Source organism: Lygodium microphyllum, chromosome 7 (assembly GCF_053477565.2).
Source record: "Lygodium microphyllum isolate KBCC chromosome 7, Lygodium_microphyllum_v1.1.10, whole genome shotgun sequence".
NCBI classification, from domain to species: Eukaryota; Viridiplantae; Streptophyta; class Polypodiopsida; order Schizaeales; family Lygodiaceae; genus Lygodium; species Lygodium microphyllum.
This window is the reverse complement of record NC_141141.1, coordinates 58,155,194-58,172,888: the sequence shown is the minus strand read 5'-3', so window position 1 is coordinate 58,172,888 and position 17,695 is coordinate 58,155,194. Positions and strand designations below refer to the sequence as shown.

Below are 17,695 nucleotides of genomic sequence, written 5' to 3'. Positions count from 1 at the left end.
AACTAGTTGTTGTCTTATCTACCATAATTTGTGTAAAAATGACACTAACTTATTAGTGATTCAATTCTTGCTCCTCCACATCTTGTGGGGTGCTTATTGTTTAGCATTAGTTACTTAGAGATTAGATTTAGGTTCTTTCATAGACATGGGAGAATTTTAATTCTTGTAGAAAAATGATATCACAGGTTGTGGCATCGATTTTAAGCAAGTCCCTAATAATCCAAGCCCTCTTAGGGTCAGTCAACCCTTTGATATTCAAGGTTACAACATTTAGGTTATTAATCATGTTGAATTTTCTTATTGGATTCTCCCTTTTTTCTATGATTCCTTACCTTGATGGAAAGGGTTATTTTCACATTGTTTGACTTTGGAATACCTCTTTTGGAGGCAATAGCAAAAGAACATATCTGTTGTTGTTTTTCTCCTTGTATTGTAATTTTCAATGATTAGATTCTTTTGATTATTGTTAATTTTTCTTCTATTTATAGACTAAACCCATTCTCATAGGACCTTTCTATGTTATCTTGGGGGTTATCTTTTTTTTTTAGAGGCTTGTTTAGTTGGTCTAAGTTATGGGCATTTGTTAATGATGTGGCCTATTTTTAAGTATTTGAAGCAAGCATCGGGAAAGGTTTTGCATACTATTTGCTATTTTAAACAAGTTATCATTTGAGTTCAAAATACTCTAGAAGTTTATTATTTAGGTCAAGCTTCTACTAGCAGGAGTGGATGCCACCTAGGGTTTACATTAGTGAAAGGCCTTTGGCCCAAAAGCTTGGCCAATGGAGATGCTAATTTTTTTAAAAAGAAGGGGTATAAATTTGAGGGTAGATTGAGAAATTCTACCCACGTAAAAACATTGGTTGGTTTAGGGCCTGTGAGGTTGAACTTTATAGTCCATTTGAACATGGACAATGGAGAGTGAGTAAGTATCCACTAGCCATATTTTAGAATATTTAAGACCATTTGCTCACATTTGAATAGGAAGAAGAAGAAATTATTAATGAGAAAATAGTTGGGTCAATGAACTCATCATTTTGTAGTCTAGATGTCCGTTGACGAGCTCCAAAGCTCCAATGATTGTGCCAATGACCATGCTCGCAAGCTCTACACTTCTTGGTTTGTTGTCCTTCATGCGCAAGAAGTTGATCCCCTCAGCTTGTTCCTCCAAGCCAAAGTGAGTCCTCTCTCTCTCTCTCTCCTCGAAGCCCCCTCAAGCTCTTTGGTTTGCATCACAATCTATCTTTCTACCTCTCAAATTGGGAAAGAATCCCAAGAAAGCGAGGAGAAGAGATGGAGGATGTGCAATCAGAAGAAGCAAGAGAATAAGCTAGGGTTCAACACCTTAGCAAAGTTTGCGAAGGCTCTAGCTTGGTAAGCCTTTGTAGATTAATTTAAACCAATGGAAGAGATAGGGATTGGAAGGGATTTACCTAAAAAATTTGATTGATTGTTTGCTAGGTGGAGACCTTCTTGGGTTTTTAGGTTGTTGGTTGGTGGGATGGTGATCTTCTCTTTTCCCTTTTGAGATGAACATTTAATAGTGATTTGATGAACTCCAAAAGTTGCCTCGTTTTGAGAAAGCCCTCAACTTCTTTGTTGCCTTCTCCTTGCTTGTGGAGAGCTCCTCCATAGCTTGCATGTTGGAGACCATTGTTTCTATCGTGTTCTTCTCCATGTCGAAGATGTCAAATGTCTTGGACCCATTCTTGTCCTCCTCCTTAATGGCAGCTAGCTTCTCCTCTATTCTAGAGAGTGTGAAGTCGTGCTAGGTGTAAAAGCGAAATATCTATTGACTAGAGGGTTGCAGACTATTGATCGATGGCTCTTTTGGAGGGAGTTGGCCATGTTGGAGGGTTAGGCTTGAAGGAGATCCTGGATGTTTGCATGATGGGGGCAAGGATCATTCCAAATTGGGATGGGATAGGAGAGAGATTTGAATCAATGGCTCCAATAGAGGAGAAGACCTTTGGCACGCATGCATAAGGTATATCCATTTGTGGATGCATTATGGCTTAGCCTCCCCAAAGGTATGATTATCCTGAGGAAATGCACAGAAACTTAGAATGATTGCCATGCGTAACTTCCAACAATGTGACAAGGTTGTATGCTTGCATGAGCCCCATGAGGGAGGAGGGAGAAGGAGATGGAATGACTACTTTCATTCTGTTCTCTCTCATCCGATCACAAGTTTTCGAGTCAAAAGCCAAAGAGATTCTAATGCGGGGTGTTTGAGTCGTGACTTTGGGATTTGTACACTTGATGCGAGTGTTAAAAAAGAAAAGAAAAGAAAAGAAAAGAAAAGGTATTTAGTTGGTGTTAGTGCTTGGCCTTACCCAACCCTTTCATATATGAATGGTGGTTGTATGTTGGCACTACAGCTAGACAAGACTGTAGAGGATCGATCCCATATTTTGATTCACGAACAAGAGTACACTCTCTTTCGATCTTCTCTCTCCCTCTCACATCTCTTCATCAGTCTCTCGAGACAAACAAACTCACCCGAATAACTGTTTTTTTTTTTTGCCCTGCTCCTCGTTGCGCCTCTTCCCCCTTGCATCCATCCATGTGAACCCTCTTCTTGTCCTTCTCGTTTGGTTGGCGGGGTCTCTGCCCCCCCCTCCCTTATCCATCTCCACTCTGCTGCCATGGGGAAGAACCAGGCGTACAAAGCCATGCAGCGGGCGAAGATGGCTTCCCAATCCACCCCGGGAGGCACCGAGGATGTCGAAGACGGAATGGTATGCGTCCTTCCATACCCCTACTGTGAGCTTTTCGAAATTGCTCGCTCGGAATTCTCCTTGTGTGCTCTCAAATCAAGCATGTGTATAACATTCTTACAATGATCACCTTTGCCTGACTATTGCACTCGATGTTCCTTAAAGAAAATTCAAGAATTATACGTTTTCCTGGCGACTGGACATTGACTGCATAAAAAAAACCTGCATGATCACTCAATAGTCTACAGCTTACATATTTAGTAGAAGGCAAAACATTGAAAACAGAACAATGCTGAAGTTTTGGGGGTTATGATATTGGTATCACATGTTTATGCAGAGTAACTACTTATGTAGTCCTGGGCTTTCTGAAGTTTTATTCAAATTCCAAAGTTTCCGCGTATAAAAGCTTGGATGACTAAGTTGGGCATGCTGTTTGCTTGTGTGTGCGCACCGTGTGCTTGCTTGTTTCATGAAAAAGAACTTCTGTTTACATAAAGACTAGCGATTGATTATCCAGTGGGATGTGTGCCAATGTTTTCCACATACAAAATTACGGTTTTTGTGTCTAATCAATCCTATAGCCTGCATGAGGTTCTTTGTAAAGCAAAAATTGTAAGTAGGTATCATGAACAGTTATTGACAAGGTCCGTCACAGATGGATGGATCTTTCCATTCACCAGAGTGGCATGCTGCTCGGTTGGCAAGTTTACAAACTTCTCACACAATTACCTGGGAGGAGTACAGAAGGCGGCAAAAGGTGTGTATTTGAGGGTAGCTTAAAAGGCTTATTATATTGTATTGCAGTCATAGATTTGAGCACCAGCTTTCGATGTTCTAACTTTATTGGTCAGGAGGAAGCCAAAAAGAAAGAGGAGCAAGAGGACGATGAAGTCCGCCTCATGAGAGAATATAGAGCTCAGCTTGATGAAGAGCGGGCTCGTAAATTGGCTCGTGGCATCAATCACAACAAGAAGAGGCTGTCTTCGAGAGGTAATTATAGTACCTTGTACACTTCCTGTGGCTATAGATGTTGTTCTATGGCAACAATAGTTTCATGTTGCGTTTTGGTAATTAGGTAACACATTTTAGGTTTCATTCTTGGTCACTGACAAAGGTTTCTGTGTTACTTCAATTATGATCTGCAGACAAAAAGAGCAAAGACAAAAACAGAAAAAGGAAGGTATTTTACTCCTCTGTGTCACAGCTCCTTAGGATTGAATACTACGACTTGGTTCCATTGTTTGGCAATGTAGATGCCAACCTGAAAAAATATGTTTACAAGTTTCCTGGTTAATGTTATTTGTCTTGATAGCATGAACTTCTACCCACAGGGTGTGCCACACATATGCTATTATACAGCTATTCTAGAGTGATTACACAGTAGGCATCTGGATATTAGTCTTGATAGTTTCTTGAAATATTTGTACGACTAGCTAGATGTTAAATTTTAAATAGCAAGAAAATGTTTTAATGGAGTTTAGTGAGGCAGTGGCACTTTGGACTCACATTATTGACTCAGCTACACGTGAGTCCTGCATGACTTTGTGGTAACGGATCTTGCATTATTCCAGCTAAGGGCATTTGCCTTTTAATCTAGGACTCAAGTTTTGGATTAGTTGCATTTTAGGTGATGGCCTGAAACCAGTTCTCTAAGAGGTCAGTGGGCACATTTTGTGCTTCAAGCCAAGGACACAATTTGAGCCTTGAAGCACAAAATGTGCCCTGCTGATGTTGACCACCCTGCTTGCCCCTAATGGCTATGAGGAATCTGGAATTTGTGGATCATTTGTTGGTGGCTTGTTTGATACCATCTGGGCTGATCTAGAGATTTGTGATCCAGTTACCACAGAGCTTGTCAAGCAAGCTTGTGTGAGTGTGCAATACAGAAGCAAAATGGAACAGAGAGAGAAAGAGAGTGTGTGACAGAAGAAGAATGCAGATAATGAAGGAATCAAACTCTGGTCTGAAAACACAAGAAAGGATAAAGCAAAATGAGCACAAAGAAAGAGAGAGATTCATCATCAAACTCTGATCTGAAAATGCAAGAAAGTCTGCATACAATCAGGCCCTGCATGTATGGACTAGCCACATTATTGAGGCTGCCAGTGCTGACTGCCCTACGGAAGGGCTGGGATGCATCGCAATTGCCAAAAGATGGCCAATCAGCATGAGAATTTAGAAACGTGCCACCCAGCTGCTCACTGTGAATGCACCCGTCTGGCTGGAAATGCTGAATGAAAACAGGCTGAAAATGCAATGATGACAGCACCCTACAAATACATGACAGTTAGGGCTCCAATGTCCCTAACAGAGCTCACAATCAAGAGATGACAGGAGAAACACATATGCTAACACCCCCTCTCAGAATCAGAATCCAGATCTTATGAGTGGTCGAAGGCCAAGAATGCTGATGTGATGGAGTATAGAAGGCAATGGAACGACCTTTGTGAAGATTTCTGCAGCATTGCCATTTACAGGACAGTAGACCAACTATAGCTCTCCATCCAAAACATGCTCTAATGGTACTGGGCCTTGATGTATTTTATGCAAGGAGGAAACATTGGGTTATTTGCCATGGGAAGAGCACTTTGGCTGTCGACGCGAAAAAGAGTAGATGTCACAACTCTATAGAAACAGAATTTGTATCCTTTTTCATTAATTTGTCTATATAATGATTTATTAAAAAATTGTTTTCTTTGCACTAATTAGATATAAAGAAAAGTGCATTGGAGCTGGCCACTGATGAGTGGTCACAGGTTATGGTGGACACACGTGGTGGGTTAGAGAAAAGATAGTTCACACTTCCACCTATATGGCCTGATTGGGCGCGTGTGACCAGAACTCACGCATATCAGGGTTAGACTCGCATACAGAAAGGATTGATGCCTTGAAGTGTGGGCTAGATCCACCAGAACAAACAGTTACAATAAACAAGATGGCATGATCATGAAATGCTTGTACAATGTGCATGTGTGAGCTGAAAGCTTGAACTGCACATTTCTTTGCATAGGAAAGTCACATGAAGATTCTGATACCGTTTTTGCGATGTACACGGAAAAAGCTTTCATATGACATCCATATTGGGGGGTCCCTAAATTTTAGGAGGTCCCTAAATTTTAGGAGCCTCGAATTAGCCTAAAAATGCTAGTCCTAAAAAATAGGGATGTCATTCTAAAAATAGTAAATTCTGTACTCTGACTGTGCTTACTAAATTTGGTTGTTTCTATTCTTGACAGTATTTAGCCCAAAAAGGAAGGCCATAGAGAAGAGACAAGTGTCAAGACACTTGTTACACAAGTTTCCAAGTGTCCCACTACTTGTCACATCTCATGACATGTGGCTGGGACACTTGTCTTGTACTACTCCACTATCCCCTTTTGTACTAGCTCTTCCCCCTCCTATAAATAAGAGCTCGTTTTTCTTCATTCAGCATCATTTTTCTTTGCTGTAAACTCATGTACAGCACCCACAGATAGCCAGAAACTGGCCCCATCCATCCCCATTATCATCCCCCACTTCTCCATTATCAAATTCCTCCATATTCCCTCTTCTATCACTGCTGTTTTACAGGATAGCAAGCCTGTAAATTCATTACAACACCTCCTTCTCGAGCTCTTTCTTCCATTTTAGCAACAAGAAGCAAGCCCTATCCATGTACTGCTGATCAACGATGGAGAAAGGCTGATTTCCCCTCTTTCTTCTCTCATACTGTAAAGAAATCAGTTCTTATCATTGCATAATAGATAATGTATGTGTGTTTGTACATCTTTGCATGATCTTGTGAGAGTGAGAATTACTTCTCCTCACTCTCAGGTTGATTGTAACCGAGCTCTTCCCTAAGGGACTTGGGTTGAGCAGAAATACATTCCTTCGGGGGGGGGGGGGTTGCCCATCTTCAACCCTCAATCTTGTCTCCATTACTTTTACATTTTCATGGCTACAATTTGTGAGTAATTTTCATTTTCAGCTTTAAGTGTTCATTCTCTTTTATATTAAAACTCGAAAACAAGCGAATATCATAATTGTTAAGTATACTACGTTGTTCGGGGCGTTTACAGTGGTATCAGAGCTTTGGCTCGGTCTTGACCCCAACACTGGTAGTGCTTACAATTATAAGTTTGTTTGTTTTCAGCCCTTGCATTGAGTGCTTGAGCATATTTTTCTTAAGAGTCTCAATGGATCAGTCGAGTGCTATCCTTCAAGCCATTCAAAGTCTTAGAGAGGAGAATCAACAAATTGGTGAGTAACTTCTCAAACTAGAAAAAGTTAAGAATCCCAAAGAATTCAAGGAAAAAAGCCCATCTGCTTCAAGGAGACAAAGCCATAACAATGAAAGGAGCCGATCAAGAAGTCCAACTACTTCTAAGAGGCAGTCCCGTTCTACTTCAAGACAAAGAAAGAGATCGCGTCGAAGCTCATCCTCTTCTTCAAAGTCATCTGGCGCCTACTCTGATGGACCCTTTTCTAGTGACGAAGAGTCACACCCTTCTTGTGGAAGACCTCATCATCGTCAAAGGCGTCGACATTCTTCACCCTTGTCTCCATCTTCATCCCTATCAAGCACTTCATCATCTTCAACCTCAAGATCCGGACATGGACGAAGGCATAAGAAGAAGAAGAAGACTAAGTCACTATCTCAACTTGAAAAGAAGATCAAGTTCAGTATATATGATGGTTCCCGAAATCTTGATCTTCTTCTGAAGTTTATTCGTCAATTTCAAATTTTATATGGTCGTGACAAGTATAAAGAAAAAGAAAAGATTAAGGTTGCAGCTTTGCATTTGACCGACTTAGCCCATACTTGGTGAACGGGGTTGGAATATGATCATGCTGTCCCAAAATCATGGCGGTCCTTTGTTTGCATGATACAAAGCCAATTTCTTCCTGTTCATTTCAAAAGAGATGTAAAAATGGAATGGGATCGGCTTTGGCAAAGGAAAAATGAGTCACTTGGTGACTATACCAAGAGATTTTGGGAGCTACTTTTGAAGGTCCAACATTTCAAGAAGATCAGTAGTTCGAAAAAGCTTAGGAAGTTTCAAGGAGGTTTGCATTTTAAACTTCGTACTGCTCTTAATTATTATCATTGTTCTAGTCTCAGGGAACTCATGGACCATGCTGAGACATGGGAAATGGAGCACAATGGCAACAAATCATTCCAAAAGAATGATAAGAAGAAAGTAGCTGATGATGAGGAGTATTCAGCCCCAAACGAAGGACAAAAACAGCGGCAAAAGCAGCCATCAAATCAAAAGAAGATGAAACCTTATGCCCCTCCTAATGCTCCTCAATTTTGCTCCAATCTATACCCACAAGCAAAGCAACTTTCCGAAGAAGAAAAGCAGCGCTTCATGAAAGAAGGAAAGTGCTTTAAATGTGGACAAACATGCCACATAGCGAAGCAATGTCCAAACAAAGGACAAAGCAAGGTTTTTGACAACAAGCCTAAGTCGCCGGTGAAAATCAATGCTATCAGTGATGTAGTTGCAAACACAACTCACACTCCAGAGATGCGCAAATTATTAAAAGCTTGGGGACAGTTGCAAGGTAAGCAAGTACTATTCTTGATAGATCTTGGGGCGAATGAAAATGTCATTTCCTTGCAATTAGCTAAAGAGCTTGGATTAAAGAATGAAGAGATGGACACTCCGGCAGAAGTTCGCCAAGCTTTAAATGCCGATGAAGGTGACACAATGAAGACTGTGACACCCTACATTGGCAAGCTCAAGTTTCAAATTCAAGGCTACAGTGACGAAGATACCTTCTGTATCGGAGACCTTGATGGTTGCGATGTGATTCTTGGCATGCCTTGGAATCATAGAGTAGATTCAACCATCTTCTCTTAGAAAAAGAAGGTAGAACTCACCAATAAAGGCAAGAAGTACGAGATCCAAGCTGGAGTTTCTGGAGACACCATACCTATGGTAAGCCATATGCAAGTCTCTAGAGCAATTAAGGATTGTATTCAATGTTGTTTGCTTTATGTCACTGATGTAAAAGATAATATGAATGTTGAAAGCCAAGAGCGACTTCAGCTCTTGGAAAAGTATAAAGATTGTTTTTTGGAAGATCTTCCTTATCAGCTTCCCCCAGAAAGGCCAGAAGACCATCATATTGATATTATTCCGGACAGTTCTCCTCCTAATATAGCACCATACCGTGTGAGCCGTCCTCAACAAGAAGAAATTAGAAAGCAAGTCGAAGATCTACTCAACCGTGGGCTAATTAGGCCAAGTAGCTCACCATTTTGTTCACCGGTTCTTCTTGTTCAAAAGAAAGATGGCACATTCAGGATGTGCATTGATTATCGAGCCCTCAACAAAATCACTGTGAAGAATCGGTTTCCTATTCCCAGAATTGACGACATTTTGGATCGACTAGGAGGCTCAAAGGTTTTCAGCTGCATTGATCTAAAGAGTGGTCATCGTCAAATTAGGGTAATACCACAAGATGTACACAAAACTGCTTTCCGCACTTCATACGATCTTTATGAATTCTTGGTGGTTCCTTTCGGATTAACCAATGCACCAGCCACCTTTAATCGAATGATGGAGCGCATCTTTAGACAGCATCGACAATATGTCGGTACTTTCTTTGATGATATTCTTGTCTTTAGCAAGAATGAAGAGGAGCATCATCAACACTTGGAGATTGTTCTACAATTACTTCAACAAAATCAACTCTTGGTAAATGGTAAAAAGAGTGAATTTTTCATGCATAAAATAAATTACCTTGGGCATGTCATCTCTTCTGAAGGAATTCAGATGGATCCTGAAAAGATCAAGATAATCCAAGAATGGCCTCATCTTCATGATGTACATGAGGTGCGATCGTTTCTTGGCTTATGCTCTTATTACCGCCGCTTCATCAAGCATTTTGCACAAATGGCTTCTCCACTTCATGACCTTACAAAGAAGAAGACCTCTTTCCAATGGAAGGAAAAAGAGAAGGCAGCCTTCACAAGGCTGAAAACAGCTCTTACTTCTGGACCTGTTCTTATCATTTCAGATTTGGTAAAACCATTTGTGGTGGAAGCAGATGCTTGCGGTGATTGTATTGGTGCAGTGCTAAATCAAGAAGGCCATGCCGTAGCCTTTGAAAGCCGCCATCTAAATGATGTGGAGAAAAGGTATGACATTTATGAAAAGGAGCTCTTAGCAGTGGTTCATACTTTGAAGATATGGAAACATTATCTTTTAGGCAATAAATTCCTTATTAAAACTGATCATCAGAGCTTGAAGTATTTCAAGACTCAAAAGCATTTGCAGGAGAAACATGCAAGATGGGAAAATTTCTTGTCTATGTTTCATTTTCAAATTATGTACACTCCAGGGAAACAAAATGTAGTTGCTGATGCACTTTCTAGAGTGCCTCGCATTGCAACTATTACAGTGGCTCATCATGAAGATTTTCAAACGATGAAGAATACTTATGATGAAGATATTGATTTTGTAGCAATTTGGTCAAATTTACAGCAAGGAGGTTCTCATCCAGATTATTCCATCAAAGGTAGTTACCTTCTCATGAACAATCGCCTTTGTGTCACTCTTCCTGTTCGACAAAAGGTGCTTAAAGAAAGTCACGAACCCCCTTATGCAGGGCATAGAGGGAGGGCAGCCACTCTAAGTGCAATTGAGCGCTACTTTTATTGGCCAACATTACGAAGAGATATACATAACTTCATTGAGGCTTGTCTAGTATGCCAAAAATCCAAGTATGATAGGCAGAAGACTCTAGGATTGTTGCAACCTCAGTGCCCAAAGATCCATGGGAATCTATCACAATGGATTTCATCTCAGGTATTCCAAGAACACCTCAAGGTCATGATATGATTTGGGTCATAATTGATCGATTCAGCAAGCAATCACATTTTATTCCATATCATAAAACATTGAAATCCGCACAAGCTGCAAGACTTTTCATTCAACATATCTTCAGATTACATGGTAGGCCTTCTGAGATCATTTCAAATAGAGACTCCAAATTCACAAGTAACTTTTGGTGTGCTTTATTTGAGAATTTGGGAACCACTTTAAAGTTCTCCTCAGCTTTTCATCCTCAAACTGACGGCCAAACAGAGGTGATGAATCTTACTCTTTTTGGATATGTTGAAAGCTTATGTTAGTGAATATAAGTCACAATGGGAGAAATATATTCCATTATTGGAGTTTGCTTACAACAATACAGTGTACTCATCCACAGGGAAAGCTCCAAATGAAATAGTACAGGGTAAAGTGATTCCTCCTCCAATTATTCGCACTAAAGATAAGATTTTTGTTGCTGATGAGTTTGCTTCAGATTTAAAAACAACCATGGATCAAGTTTGAGCCACTATCAAAGTTGCCCAAGAGCGACAAAAGAAGCAAGCAGATAAACGAAGAAGACCTTTGGCTTTTGAAAAAGGTCAATATGTCTTGCTAAAGTTTGATAAAAGCAGGCTCAAACAAGGTTCCGGTCAAAATTCATCTTTTCCAAAGCTCTCTAGTAGATACTTTGGACCCTTCAAAGTGATTGAGAAAATAAATGAAGTTTCTTATCGACTTGAGCTTCCTACTCATTGGAAAATACACAATGCTTTTCATGTAAGTTTGCTAAAACCTTACATAGGACCAGAACCAAAGAAACCCATTACTGAAGATCCCCCAGAAATTGAAGAAACAGAGCAACTCTTGGAATCTGAACAGATTTTGTTTCACAAGGATCGAACCACGAGAAGTGGCCTTGTGACACGAAAATTCTTACTAAAATTCAAAAATCTATCCACAACAGATGCACAGTGGGTAGATGAAAAATTCATGAAGGATTACCCAGACATTCTTCAGCCATATCAAGAAGCTTTTCGGCTGAGGACAGCTGAATAAAAGCCAGAGGGCTGTCACAACTCTATAGAAACAGAATTTATATCATTTTTCATTAATTTGTCTATATAATGATTTATTAAAAATTTGTTTCCTTTGCACTAATTAGATATAAAGAAAAGTGCATTGGAGTTGGCCACTGATGAGTGGTCACAGGTTATGGTGGATCCACGCGGTGGGTTAGAGAAAAGATAGTTCACACTTCCACCTATATGGCCCGATTGGGCACCTGTGACCAGAACTCACGCATATCAGGGTTAGACTCGCACACAGAAAGGATTGATGCCTTGAAGTGTGGGCTAGATCCGCCAAAACAAACAGTTACAATCAACAAGATGGCATGATCATGAAATGCTTGTACAATGTGCATGTGTGGGCTGAAAGCTTGAACTGCACATTTCTTTGCATAGGAAAGTCACATGAAGATTCTGATACCGTTTTTGCGATGTACACGGAAAAAGCTTTCATATGACACCCATATTGGGGGGTCCCTAAATTTTAGGAGCCTCGAATTAGCCTAAAAATGCTAGTCCTAAAAAATAGGGATGTCATTCTAAAAATAGTAAATTCTGTACTTTGACTGTGCTTACTAAATTTGGTTGTTTCTATTCTTGATAGTATTCAGCCCAAAAAGGAAGGCCATAGAGAAGAGACAAGTGTCGAGACACTTGTCACACAAGTTTCCAAGTGTCCCACCACTTGTCACATCTCATGACATGTGGCTGGGACACTTGTCTTGTGCTACTCCACTTTCCCCTTTTGTACTAGCTCTTCCCCCTCCTATAAATAAGAGCTCGTTTTTCTTCATTCAGCATCATTTTTCTTTGCTGTAAACTCATGTACAGCACCCACAGATAGCCAGAAACTGGCCCCATCCATCTCCATCATCATCCCCCATTTCTCCATTATCAAATTCCTCCATATTCCCTCTTCTATCACTGCTGTTTTACAGGATAGCAAGCCTGTAAATTCATTACAACACCTCCTTCTCGAGCTCTTTCTTCCATTTTAGCAACAAGAAGGAAGCCCTATCCATGTAATGTTGATCAACGATGGAGAAAGGCTGATTTCTCCTCTTTCTTCTCTCATACTGTAAAGAAATCAGTTCTTATCATTGCATAATAGATAATGCATGTGTGTTTGTACATCTTTGCATGATCTTGTGAGAGTGAGAATTACTTCTCCTCACTCTCAGGTTGATTGTAACTGAGCTCTTGCCTAAGGGACTTGGGTTGAGCAGAAATACATTCCTTCGGGGGAGGGGGGGGGGGGGTTGCCCATCTTCAACCCTCAATCTTGTCTCCATTACTTTTACATTTTCATGGCTGTAATTTTGTGAGTAATTTTCATTTTCAGCTTTAAGTGTTCATTCTCTTTTATATTAAAACTCGAAAACAAGCGAATATCATAATTGTTAAGCATACTATGTTGTTCGGGGTGTTTACAGTAGATCCCACCTGAGGAAAGCCAACTTCAGCTAGCATTCATTGAAGTCAATTTTTTTTTGAGAAGGCTTGAAATTTGGAAGATGCAAGATGCCTCAAGGTTGTATCCAAGGTTTGAACTCACACACCCATGTGTAGATCCATGCAGTCAAACCACTTCATTGAAGTCAAATTGCCTCTTGAGTGGAAGAGCACATCACATAGTACTCTACCTTCGTTGTAGAAAGGACAACGGTAGGTTGCTTCTTGCTGCTCGCTAGATCCAAGGGAGAAAGCATAACTTATCGTAGATGTGTAAGTGTTGATAATGAGAGGCTTCTTCATGAAAGAAGAAAGAAGAGCCACCATATAGGAGATGCTGGGTTGGGTATGAATGAGCCCCATATAGATAATCCAATCAGATTGAGATTGTGGGATGCCACTGCTAACTCTTTGTACTGCCGTGGAGAGAAAGTTTGGAATTAGAGGCCATGGGTTAGGAGATGGTCTTGCATGGAGCCTTTGCGAATACAACAAGCATCTCAAAGATATAGTGTTGTTGCAAGATAAAGATGTCAGAGTGAAGCAATGCAGAAGCGAATGACCGTGACAAAGAGTGAACGGAGAGAGAAGAGAGAGAGAGAGAGAAAGAGACAGTGAAACGCAGAAAATCTGCAGTGAAGAATGCTGTATAAGAATGCAGAATTATACGTGGGTGTAGAAAGAATATCTGCGTATGTCTCCGCCTTGAAGACCTCGACCTCCATCAACCCGAGTGCTGTCTCTGTCACTAGCAGGCTGTAATCTGTCAGATACAAGTGAGTGACAATGTGTTGGAGGGCTGCTATAAATAGCAGAAAAAAAAAGGCAAAAAATGACCAGGTCAGCTGGTTAATGCAGCCGATTGGTGCTGAACTGTCCGACTGCCCCTGCCTGGCCAATTGCCACGTGGCATATGCCCTAGGTGCTGATGTGGCTGCTGATGTGACTGCTGCGCTGTCCTGCTCTGACATGCTCTGCACACGGTATCACTCCTAGCTGTCCAAGAAATGACAATCTCTAACACCCTCTCTCAGATCCTGGACTGGTCATAAGATAGAGGGATATGGCATGTCGGTGAAGAAGCGCCTGGGGAAGTGCCTTCGTAAACAAATTTGCAAGATTATCCTGTGTCTTGCGGTACTCCACATCAATGGTCGCATCTAGAAGCTTCTCCCTAATGAAGTGGTACTGGATCTCTGTGTGCTTCATCCGGGCATGGAATACAGGATTTTGTATCAAGGCAATACAACTCTCGTTGTCACACCGCAGAAGAGTGGGACGAGACTGGGGGCAGTCAAGCTCCTCCAACAATCTCCGAAGCCACACAACCTCACATGTGGTGGAAGACGTGGCCCGATACTCCACCTTAGTAGAAGAAAGGGCTACGGTGGGTTGCTTCTTGCTACTCCATGAGATAACACGTGCACCCAAGGTAAAACAATAGCTTGTAGTAGACCGCCGGTGGTCGACATCGCTAGTCTAATCCGAGTCGCTCCAACATGCAAGAACAAGATTTGAAGCACCTGCACCTGCTAGACAAGAAATCCCTAAGTTAGAGGTCCCCCTCAAATACCGAAGAACCCTCAGGGCAGCCTGCCAATGCACCTGTTTTGGTTCACTCATGAATATTCGTCAAGAGAGAATCTGAGTATGAAGTGGCCTTTCAGTTCGGATCCATAGGAGTAGAAATGGTCTCTCCATCTCAAAAGTCACCAAGAGCTCCTAAATGTATCTTTGTTGAGAGATGAAAATGCCCCTCTGAGGCTGATAAATCTTGTGACCCAAGAAGAAATGAAGAAGCCCCAAGTTCGTCATCTTGAATGTTTGATGTAAAGCCGTCTTTGTCTCTTGGACCTTTTGTGCATGGTCACCTGTAAGAATCAAATCATCAACATACAACATAAACAACACACGACTAGCCTCAGAAGTGTGTACATAAAGCTGCGGATTGGCCTTGGAGCACTGATATCCCAACTTTGACTGAAGGAACGAGTTAATCTTCTTGTTCCATGCACGCAAGCCTGCTTTAGGCCATACAAGGCCTTCTTCAACCTGTATACTTTCCCATCTAAGGATCCAAAGCCAGGAGGCTGCTCCACATAGATTTCCTTCTTCAAGCCACCATTGAGGAAGGCCGACTTCACATCCAACTGGTAGACAGGCCATCTCCTATGGCTAGCCAAAAATAGCTCGAATAGTTGCCATACGAGCAGTGGGGGCAAAAGTATCATGGAAGTCAATGCCTAGGCGTTGAGCAAAACCTTTAACAACAAGGCGGGCCTTGTGCTTGTCAAAGAACCATCACTAAGATACTTGGTCTTGAAGACTTACTTGACGCAGATCACCTTCTTGTAAGAGGGACGAGGCACAAGGTACCAAGTGCCATTCCTCTCAATAGCCTCCAACTCGGCTTCCATAGCTTTTTGCCAATGGTCAGATTGCAAAGCCTCCTTCACGGGGGTGGGCTCGCGATCTTGCCCACATGGGTCATCAAACAATAGTTAGAGCCAACAAGCTCCGTAGAATGTGCCTGGTGTCTCCGTGACCTCCGCGGTCCATCTTGCGGTTCCCACTTCTCAGGGACCCCCTCAATCCCTGAATCTCGGAGTGTGTCATAGTCCCAACGAGGAGGAGGCCGGATCTCTCCTTGGTGCTCTCCATCTGTTGAAGACTCGGGTACATCCATAGGCGGAAGCTCCATTGGGGTAGTCGGTGGAAGAGAAAACTCTGTATCTGAAGTAGAATCATCATCAAGAGGCTGGGCTCCAAAGGAACCGTCTCGAGAGTCCAACTCTCCCGTGGATCTCCAAGTATGGGGTGCTCCTCATCCCCTTTTGTCACGAACCGAACATCTCCACTCGTGTAGACATCTCGCTTGATGAGATCAAACAAGCGATAACCTTGGGACTGGGAGCTGTAGCCAACAAATGCTTGTCTTCAGGAAGCCGCCTCAAACTTGTCACACTGTGTCTTTGGGATGTGCACATAGGCGTCACACCCAAAGATCCGGAAATAAGAGACATCAGGCTTAGTCCCAAAGCAAGCCTCAAAAGGTGCCATCCTGTCAACGGCCGAAGTGGGAGATCGATTTAGGATGTGGACTGTTGGGCCGACCAGCATTTAATGCTAGTCTGACCAGCAACAAATGCTGAAAAAATGGTCTAGTGACATGACAAAAATGCTAGGGCGGTTGGATATTGTTTGACAGATGGAGACAGCCTGGGAAATCAGAAATTGCTCAAGGAAAAGCCAATAGAAAGCCAAAAAAGGAGGAAATGCACAAGAATGCATCCAGACGGTCACTCTAGAGTGAGATACCTCCTTTGTCAAAACAAGTGACAGACATGTTGGAGCTCCTAAAGTCCTTGTCTGACACAGATTGATGTTCATAGGTAGGAGATGACAAAGCAAGAGAAACATGACTGCTAACAATACGCACTATGTTTTGTTTTGCAAACCTTAGCATATCTCTTCTTCTTCTTCTTTGAGATTTTCTTTTTTTCGTTGAGATCTTGGTCATTGTATACTTTTTGGACAATTCTGTCATGGAGAAGGTGACTTTCTCATAGTTCTATTATGATAAGTCCCTCTATTTGTGAGAGGAACAATGCAAGGATTCATGGGGACTATGTACGACAAATATCTAAGTGAATGCTCCATGAATTTGTCTTAATTGCTAGGCTATCAACTCTAGGTTTTGGTAGGCTGAAGTCTTTACGTGGTTGTTTGAAAAGTCTAGAGTTGGTAAGAGACTAGCAATGAAGGTGATAAAGTTATTGAGCGATTGTGGGTCAATTGTGTTGTGAGAAACTATTGGAGATTCAGCCTATTGTAACTAATTGAGAACATTCTCTCCACATCAATCTTGCTAGTGTCAACCATTGAGCGTTGCACTCCCTTGATTTGGTGTCTTTACAAGCAAAGTTGAGAAATCTAATCTAAGCACTACATAGTTGGAATCCTTGAAGGGTTACCATATTGCTCTGCCCTTGTGGTCCCCCTTTGAACTTCACTCCTGTGAATATGTAGATACCATTTACATGCAATTGATTATCAACACCCATAAATTTGGTGATGTGGGTAGATGGGTATAGTGACTCCATTGCCGCCTATTCAGATGCCTCACACGTCCTCTAAGGGTTGCGTGAACTTCACTAGATCACTTCTTGTGTCTTGCAATCTTTGCATGCATGGGATGTGCTTGACAAGCTCTCATACATGCAATGGGTGGGTCACAATTTTGCAGGTCCAAAAATACTTAAAGAAAGAGTGTTGACTTTTGAAACAAACGTGGCTGATTGTGTTAGGTTAGGGTTCAGCAACACGCATCTACATTTACAATGAACAATTGAACAACAAGAGAGAAGAGAGGGCTAGAAGGTCACATCCACTACAAGAGAATGAATGAAAGTACAATCCCTTCTCATACAATCCCTAAGGTACTAAGTACCACACTCGCACACCCACTGACGAGTGTTCACACGGTGAAAAAGCCCTTCTCTAGCTAGAAGGTAAAACGTGCGCGTGAGATAAGGGAGCGCTCATACCAAAACATAGGAGAAACATGATAAGTCTAACAAATCCCCTTTGAGTGAATGGTGTGACATATATATGGAATAGACATATCAATCCCCAAATAGTATGAAGTTGA

The 17,695-nt window shown here is 41.6% G+C and overlaps 1 protein-coding gene across 3 annotated transcripts in view; it reads left to right on the top strand.

Annotated features, from left to right (window-relative positions):
• The first annotated feature begins 2,366 nt into the window (after window positions 1-2,366).
• Window positions 2,367-17,695, top strand: part of LOC148033486 (stress response protein) — a 31,655-nt gene continuing 16,326 nt past the window's right edge. The window contains exons 1-4 of one of the 3 annotated variants that reach the window (XM_087681425.1): window positions 2,367-2,741; window positions 3,376-3,477; window positions 3,572-3,710; window positions 3,866-3,900. In XM_087681425.1, coding sequence (XP_087537551.1) covers window positions 2,649-2,741; window positions 3,376-3,477; window positions 3,572-3,710; window positions 3,866-3,900 — 369 coding nt within the window. In that variant the 5' untranslated portion in view covers window positions 2,367-2,648. The remainder of the gene's footprint in view (window positions 2,742-3,375; window positions 3,478-3,571; window positions 3,711-3,865; window positions 3,901-17,695) is intronic. The other 2 variants (XM_087681424.1, XM_087681423.1) reach the window with 2 other exon arrangements.